Source organism: Gavialis gangeticus, unplaced genomic scaffold, assembly GCF_001723915.1.
Source record: "Gavialis gangeticus isolate Ggan-Ray unplaced genomic scaffold, GavGan_comp1, whole genome shotgun sequence".
Classification (NCBI taxonomy): domain Eukaryota; kingdom Metazoa; phylum Chordata; order Crocodylia; family Gavialidae; genus Gavialis; species Gavialis gangeticus.
Window position 1 is genome coordinate 29,432,821 of NW_017729034.1, and position 9,110 is coordinate 29,441,930.

The 9,110-nt window shown below is 46.2% G+C and overlaps 1 protein-coding gene across 4 annotated transcripts in view; it reads left to right on the forward strand.

Moving 5' to 3' along the window:
- MDGA1 (MAM domain containing glycosylphosphatidylinositol anchor 1) overlaps window positions 1-9,110 on the forward strand; it is a 383,343-nt gene that overhangs the window by 97,201 nt on the left and 277,032 nt on the right. For all 4 annotated transcript variants that reach the window (XM_019527003.1, XM_019527001.1, XM_019527004.1 and 1 more), the window contains exon 5: window positions 2,751-2,883. In XM_019527003.1, coding sequence (XP_019382548.1) covers window positions 2,751-2,883 — 133 coding nt within the window. The remainder of the gene's footprint in view (window positions 1-2,750; window positions 2,884-9,110) is intronic.

Here is a 9,110-nt window from a genome sequence, read left to right on the forward strand (position 1 = left end):
CTCACAGGGGCTCCACAGAAGTGTGGGGACCCTGGTGCCAGAGAGGGCGCAGTATTCGGGGGGTGCACTGACCTCAGCCCCAAGAAGGGGAGCAGAGAATTGGAGGCCAGGTAAAGCTGAGGCTGCCTGAGCCCTGCAGGAGGTTCAAGACCCTGAGGAGGAGATTTGGGGCCAGGCACAGCTACGGCCACCTGAGCCCCAAGGCTGCAGAAGCCCCAGAGCAAAGGGGGCAGCGGGACAAGCCAGAGTGCCAGTGGGGCGCAGGTTGCGGGACAAGCCAGAGCACCGGTGGGGCACAGAGAGTGAAACAGACCAAACAACGTCCGGTAGATCAGCAAGGCTTGGGGTGTGGTACAGGGATGGCTGGAGCCCATAAGGCCAGGGTGCATGGAAACCCCATTGTAAGAACAAGACGAGTGCCAGCAGGAGAAAACCATGTCCAAGAGGACGAAAGGCAGCCTCCCTTTAATATTTAAGATCAAGACATGGCGGGTGAGATTTTGAGGGTGCTTGAAGTAAACTTGGCACGGTAGGGGGTGCTAGGGAAAATCACAGCCGCTCTTAGGGCCCCACTCCATGACATTGTGGCTTTGAACATTCCTCAGTAACTAACTGACTTCAGTGCTTTTGACAAGGCAATTAGGCACCACAGGGAAGTGATGAACTATGGGGAGATGTGAAACTATGGGGAGTTTTGGAGGGGACCATTTCATCCCTTGCATCACTCTGCTAACTTGAGTCCTGGAAGCTGGGCTCTGAGCAGACTCTGGCTTGGTTTGATTTTTGAGCCGTGCCCCAGGCAAACTCTCAGTTTAACCAGGGCAGTGTTCGTATTTTAGTGAAACCCGTCTTTCCTGTATTCAGTGAAAACACTCAGCCAGAGGTAAAACAGAGAGGTTGAGGGAAAGAGAGCATGGCACTATGGGCCTGTGATACATAAAAAAGGGATGGATGTCACTGGCAGCTCCCTTGGCCCTGAGGCAAGGCTTTGTATTGTCCATTACAAAAATGGAAGTCCTTAGAAGAAGCCTCTTCTACCTTCTCAGTCTTTGCCTCTTCAGTGAAATCGTGACTGAATATCAGAAGGAGCTGGTTAATGATAAGATCTGTTAGGCTGCGGAATAGTGTCCTCAAGATAAATGTTGCAGTTTAACTCCTGTTGGGGCTGTATTGGCGTGTTACTGGCCAGATATCATGTGGCTTCCTGTCAAGACCTATCCTTGCTAGGATGGCTCATTCCCACCTGCCAGCTAGAGACAAAGTGGTAAAGAAGTGTGCTGTTTACACAGAGTCTTGTCTCACTTGTGATGACTGAAAGCTGGAATTGAGATTAGCCAAATTACAGTGGTGTAAAACTGTTATAAATTAGCTATTGTCTCAGAGCGCCGATGCATAATGTATAGCAAAACACAGTTCAAGTTCTTTCTGTCAGGCCAGATAAAATAGTGTCAATGTCAGGTTTAGGTGAACATGTACATTAACAAATTATTGAAGTCTTAACAGTTTATGCTTTTATAAATGGATTTACAAACTGGGCTGGTACACATTTACACAGCCCTCACTGATCAATACATTGGCTGTGTGTGTAAATCATTAGTTGGCTTGCACATTGTAAATGGCATTGTTCATGCAGCATAGCAACCAATTTCTGAGGAGGTGTTTTTCACACGAGTATCCGTCTCCTAGGTATTTATCATCTAATTCCCCCAGTTCAGATACTACTTGTTCATTGTATATTAGCGTGCCTGAGCTCTATGTCTTGTCCCATGCAGTTGTTTTAAGAGGATTTGTCAAAATGATACCTTTCCACACACTCAGATTTGTACTGAAAATTTTGCTAAAAGATACTTACACAAATGCAAGGACAGAGATAAACTGTCATATAAAGACATATGAGTTGCAGAGGGTACCAAACCACCTCAGAGCTTCCATAAGCATAGCTTATAAATATACATTTGCACAACCTATCTCTTGTTAATTTATCAGTGTTACTCTGGTTCTGCAGTATGCCAGTAATTGACAGAGTGCCAAGATCTGATCTAAGTTACACTAGGATAAAAAATCCGAGGTAACTCTATTAAAGTCATTGCAGTTGCTGGATATATGCCAGTGTAAATGAGCTTCAAATCTAGAGCAAATGGATCAGAAAGGTTTGGACATTTCTTTGACTCTGTCTCTAAATTACCCTTTTTTCCTCTATTACAATGTTTTGCAGCTTAGCTGTTGAGCATGCTGTATTTAGCTAGGTATTAAAGTTTAAGGGCCTGATCTGATCTTGCTTACCTTGACTTTACTACATGCGACTCCACGGATTCATCTGAGCTACTACTGATAGATCAGTGTGAGGTCAGAATCCAGCCCTAAGCAGTTAAAGGCCCTTTAGGTTCTTGCAAGATGATCTTGACAGCAGTTGTCAAGAGATTATCTGTAAAACTTCTTGGTAATACTGTTGGGTTACACAGGCAAGGTTGCTGCTTTTATTTCTCTATTGTTAACCTCCATCCACTGAACAGAGTGGGGGATCTGAACCAATCCCTGCTGCTGGAAGTCTTACCATGGCCACTTTGTTGCTTCTTTTACAAAGGAATCAGGGATAATCCAGCGGGGTTCTGAGTCCTCGCACCTCCCATCAATTTTGATGAGAGTTGCAGGTAACTGGAATCTCTCAGAATCTCAGTTTTCAGCCAAATGCTGTGTGTGGCAAGTCTGTCATTCTGTTTACTCTGCTTCTCTTCTTTCCAAACCCCCAGGGTGAAACCAAAGTCCTGAAGCTGAAGAATCTGAGGCCTCAGGATTATGCCAGTTATACCTGTCAAGTGTCTGTACGAAATGTCTGTGGCATCCCGGACAAGTCAATCACCTTCCAGCTCACTAACACAACAGGTAAGACAGTGGCAATAGAAATGCCTCCTAGCCCTCAGCCACTCCTGTCTGCTGAAGGGTGCTCATCCTTCCAGGGCCTGGTGAAGTAGAAACCTATCAAACGCCTACTACAGTTAGTGAGTGGTCTCTCATTGGTTTCCCATTGGTATTGTGTTAGGCTGACTATGTAGAAACTTAGCATGTACCAGACAAAGAGCTGGAGCAGGGGGAGGTCCTAGAGGACTTGGAATTCAGCTCAGCTCTGTGCTCAGCTGTTGTCCTTGCCAGGACTGCTCTCTCTAAAACAATCTGTGTTCAGACATTGGGGATCTGCATAGCTTTTAGAATGGTCCTTTATAAAACAAAAGCAACTTGCAGCTGGGCAATCTAGATTTGGGCAAATGCTGCAAGCAGGTTTCCACAAACACTCAATGGAATTTGAGCCTGGTTCATGCTTCAACCATACTCACTTTCCAGTGGCTTTCAGGAAGTCTGGTTCCACGGGTTGCTTGTGGCAAATGAACAGTGCTATCACACTTTCAGAAAACTAACTTTGCAACTGTGTTCCCTGGTGTTCGTGTTCTGAATGCCTGAGCAATTGTTCCTGTGAAGAACAGAATCGATACGGTGCCACTTGTCTGACCAGTCACGACTAATCAATATTTGCATATCACATATCAAATGCTTGCTGATACCTGGTCGCAACCAATAAATATAACAAGCCAAAAAAAGGCCAAATAATGCAGTGAGTATTTTCATATAATGAATAAATGTCAGAGAATTGCTTTCTTGCTCTGGGGTATCTTGTGATCAGAACAAAGGGCTAAACTTGGATATTGTACCAGTTTGAATAATTCACCTAGCTCTAATATCATACAAAGCCATATACATCCCTCATGTCATCTCTGTAGAATGAAAACAGAACACTTTTGAAGTTGCCAACTGTTGATGGGGTATTGTTAATACTGTACAAATTATATTTATTGATTTAGCAGAGCCAAAAGGCTCCAAAAGAAGCTACATATTTTTATGTATAAATAATTAACGAATGAGGTGAAGAAAAGGAGATGCTTGGCTAAACACCAGAGGAAAAGCTCTTCTCACAGTGCGATCTCAGCACTTAGAGAACTCCTTAACGTGAGTTCTTTCAAGCTAGACCACAGAAGAACACTCACTGGAAGAAACAGTTCTGCTCTAGTCAAGGTGAAAGGGACTGCTTTTCTCTCTCCACCTTTTTACGTTCGTATATATGAAGAATCAAAATTCCTTTTCATAATCACATTCCCCAGCCAAATACAAATAAAGCATCTTTCATTTCACTTTGACCTTTTATTGAGTGAGCAGGAAAGACATGTTTTCAAGCTAGTTAGATCTGATATCAATATTGTACTTTTTATGACTAGAACCATTCTGTTTCTTAGCCATCTACACCAACTCTGAATTTGGCCCACATAGTCCATGAGTGTCTCTCTTTTGCCAGATATAGATAATAAAGGAAAATTTATACCCAAATACCTGGTATGTATGCACATGAATAATTGTTTTTAAATTCTCTTTTGTTGCATAGATCTTTTCATTCCCTCTTATGCTCATGCATTAATAACATCCTTAGCATTGCCTGTGTCCAGGATGCTGAACAGCTTTACTCATGATGCCTCTGCTTTTGCACCTGGAGAAAACCCAAGGGGCAGAGAGGTGCATGAAGATCAATCTTTTAAATATTTATAGGCCCAACTATTATGGACCTTTGTGGGGAAGTGATGGGTCAAGTCAGGCCAGGCTTGAAATTTTTCTCCTAGCTTGTTTGCTGTACTTCTGAGCCACTTTGCTTTGGCAGTACAAACAGCTACCAAGAGTCATTGTGGGGGGTGGACCATCTCCGCTGAGGCTCTGCTTTCTCCATCAGGGATCCCAGAGCTTGGCCCCGAGACTCAGGATCTTGTTTTGTTTTTCTGCCGTGACTCTTGGACAGAGTTATTTTGGGCAGCTGCTGACAGTTGTGGATACAGCCCAAGTATCTGTACCAGCTATACATTCCTGTCTTCACTGTGAAAAAAGTCTGTTTCTCCTGCTCCTACTCCCCTCCATGCACCGTGGTTCTGGAGCTCAGCACTCAGGCAGGGTAGAAGCACAGCCCTGCCTCAGGCCCAATTGTTACAGCCTGTGTTTTGGGCCCCAGCTCTGGTGGGGCGGGACTGACATTTCTCCCTTGATTTCTGCAAAGTTAAGCCCAGCTGGTTAATTCTCCTGCAGTTTTACTGCAGCAAATTGGACTTCAAAGGGAATTGAAAGCAACTCTTTGTTTTTAATGGTCCCCTCGCTCCACAGCAGACTCTGCCAGCAGGTTTTCTGAGCCGAGAACAAAAGGAATTGCCACAGGTTACAAATAAATGAGATTCATCTCCTGCATAACAATGGCTGCATATTCTTAACCTCCATCCACTGAATAGAGGGGGGGGTCTGAACCAATCCTGGCTCTCAGAAATGGGACTGGGTACATGCCGTTTAGCTGGAGCTCAGTTGCCTGGAGAGAGGGGCAGATGGCTGTTTCACAGCCTCCTTTTCTTCTAGTGACACACACAAACAAGCTGCCCTGAGGCAGAGGCTGCCCCATCAGGTCACTTTTTGGACATTACTTTGCAAGGAACATGTCATCACTCAGCAGGATTCAAGCTATTAGGCCTGACCAAACACGTTTAGATAAAATAAAAGAATGACCTGGAACTTTTGCCAGAACCTGAATGAGATCCGATTCGCAATCCCCCACCTTCCTTCTTCCTGATTTCAAATCTGCACCCAGAATGCAAATTGATCTCAGCCTTCTTCCAGCTCAAGCCAGAGGAGGAAACTCCTAACTAAGACCAGGTCAGTGCAGCTTCTGCCAGCTCAGCCAATGACTGGCAACTAACTCAGCAGCTCAGCTCAGTGCCAGAGGGAGGCACATGCTATTCGGTATCAGCTGAACCAGACCAGAGGTTTCTTGGCCCAGGGCAGATGTTTGTAGCCTATGGGAAAGAGAGGTCCTTTCTTGTCTGGGTAGCTTGTGGGATTCATTCACTTAGGATGATGTGAGTCGTTATTCTACCGGGCTCCACTGAGCTGCAAACCCCCTCAGAGTAGCGTTACCATATTTCCAGTTCCAAAAAAGGGACATCTGTCTGAGGGACACCTCACTTCATACCCACAAGCTGTGACCCTCACTCCCCTGCTCCCCCCCAGCCCTTCTGGAGGGGACCTCCATCGGCCCCTGTCCCAACTGGGCTGGAACGCAATGACTGGTGGCTCCAACTTGTGTAGGTGGTGACAGAGCGATTCTGGCCCTGGCACACCCCTACCCCCCAGACAGTCCCTAAGCCCTGACCCTCCAACCCCCACTCCCCATAGACTTATCTTCATCCAGCTGCCAAGGCTGCTCCCACCATCCTGCCAGGCTGCATGCCTGCCACGTGTGTGTGCACGTGTAGATGCACGTGGTGCCCCCTGCCTCCAATTGCCCTCCCCCTGCTCCCACCAGTGGAGCAGAGCAAAATACCGGACATTTGTTCAGATTTCAAAAAAACTGCCCGGATGGAGATCAGAGGACCTAAAAAAGCACATGTCCAGGAAAACCCAGATGTATGGTAACCCTACTTTAGAGCCTCAGGTTACTCTTGGGAAATTCACACATCCTCCTTCTGCTTCACCTCACACGCTGGATCTGAACTGTGTTTTCCAGAACTCCAGGGTGGGAAGGGCCCTCAAAGGACCTGACTTCCAGCCAGAACCCCCAAGATAACAAAGATCTCAAAACCATGGGCTTCAAATTAGCCCATAGAAAGGAGCAGCAGAAAGTAGTCACTCCTTCCAAATGAGGACCCTCTGCAGAGCTGACCAGGTGCTCCATGCACACATGACAAGGGGGCAGCACTGGTGTGAAAGACATGGCCCACAGCTGGGCCTGCCAGTGCGCTGAGCCAACATAGCGGTTGTTAAGTTGCTGCTAAGTTATGACATCTGTGCTGAGGAGAGAACAGCCCTCCTCGCCTTGTTTGCATGGGCTGTAATTCAGTGATCCAACACAAACCCAGCACAGCTCATTAACACAGGGTCCAGGGAGAGGAGAGGCAGAAATAATGATGCTGTTAAATCAGGCTTCATGAATATGTAACAACATCTTATTTTGCATTATTATGGCTGTTACTTAAAGTGCACTCACCACCTTTGTATGAGGGATAGTTGATTGCTGGAGCAGGGGATGAAGCTGATGAACAGCTTGAGAGAGTCTTTCATGAGAGTAAATGGCAAATGAAGGGACAAGTGTTTGGGATCTGAGCTCTGGAAGGGAAGGAATGAATGGAACCAGGCGCAAGGACCAGGTTATTCAGAAGTTGAGGCACTTGAGTCAACCTGCAGGGGGAGCCTGGTGGATTGTCCCTTAAACCTGTAGAACAATTTATCTGATGGCAAGGCAGACTGTTTAGCAGAAGTTGCTGGGTGGGCTGCAGGATCAGTACTGACACTCAGAAGTACTGGTTTTCCACCCGGGGTCTGAGCTAGCAAGCACATAGCACGTGGGTGGCAGGCATAGTGCTCCTCTCAAGCCAGCTCTGAGAAACAGAATATAATCTTGTGACCCAGGTTGTTGGGATACAGCGTGAAGGAAGACGTGACTCCACAGCTCCTTCCTAGGACAGTCTCCCTCTCTGTCTTCTGTGATTTGTTGCTTCTTCATATGGTTGCTGGAAGGCCTGTTGTCCTCTTTGTCCCTTTCCCTCCCTTTGTGGGGTTTGGCTGGTGGAAGGCTCTTTTCCTTCTCCTCCCTCTGTGCCTCTTTGACTTGTAGGAGTCTCCTTGCCCTACTCTTGTTCCCTGCCAAAGACCTACTGTTTTAAATGCAGCTTCACTCAGCTCTATATCCAACTGCTCCCCAGTGGACACTGCAGCTTCCAAAATGCTGTAACTGTTTAGAGAACAGCTTGGTAAGCCCATCTGGGACTGTGAGAGGGAATATGAACCTTCCTCCAGCATGCCTAGGCATGGCTGTTTTTCCTGAAACTGAGACCAGGCTGGATGCAGGTGGTGCCAGAAATCTCATGATCGGAGAGTCTGTTCTTGTGAGACTTCTCCTTAAACTCATGCAGAGATGGAAGATGAAGGCAAGGTTCAAAGCATCATCTGAACTTGGGGGTGCTCTTTGAATCTGTGCATTAAATGGATACCCTCGTGATGGTGCATTTGCAGGGAGGGAATGAGAAAGAGAGCGCATCTTTTCTTCTCAGAAGCTAAGACAAGCTGGCATCTGGGGCAGATCTTTAGCTCTGGGTGTGCTTTCCATATCTCATTTAAGTCTGATGTGCGCAAGGTTCCAGTTAATGCCTTGAAAAAGGTCAGTCTCCCAGGAGCAGTTGTGGGTTTTTTTGTTTTGTTTGGGGTTTTTTGCACATCAACAAGGAAGGGCTTTGTCTGCCGGTCCAAACAAGTTGTCCCTCTCACCTAACAAACCTGTTCATGACAGCACCATCCCTAACATTTCCAAGTCCCATTGGCTGGACTTAACTAACACTTGGTAGCCCTGCTTGATCTAACTTGTCTGTGTGTGGTTTAATTCTTTAGCTCAGTTCTGAAGCAGGTCCAGTTTAAGCTAGCCTGTGATAACTAAACCCAGCCCCTTTTGCATTCAGGACAAAGCCCCCATAAAAATGTGTGCATGAATGTGTCTGTCATTCCAATCTATGAGTCCCACTAATGTCATGAGTGTGGATGCCTGGGTCAGTGTGAAGGGTAACTGTTTTATAATTTCTTCCATTTGAGAGAGACTTTGGCTTGCATGGTCATACATGAACCACCATGAGAGTAATTGTCTAAATTCTCCACTTAACTATTGTAAGCACCAGGTTTTCTGTTGACTTCAAGGAACCTTGGATCAGGCCATGAATCACTGAGCCCAGGACCTGATGAGTTGGCTGCAACTTAATATGACCTATTTCACTGAATCTCTTGCTTTCATATCTTTCTTTCCCCACCTCAGTCCCCAGTGTACTGTTTCTGTAGAGGGATGGGAACATTTGGTGTGATTCACGCAACCACGTTTCAGCAAAGGCTCAAACAGGGAGCCACAGTGCAACCAGCTGAGTTCTTACTCCATCTTTATGTACACAGGTCTTGATTAAAGGCAGAGGAGACTACTTAAGAGTGAGCAAAAGAAGCTGGTGTGTGTGCAGAGCAGTTTAATAAAGTTACTGTGAGATTAAACTGTGTGCACCCCCTAA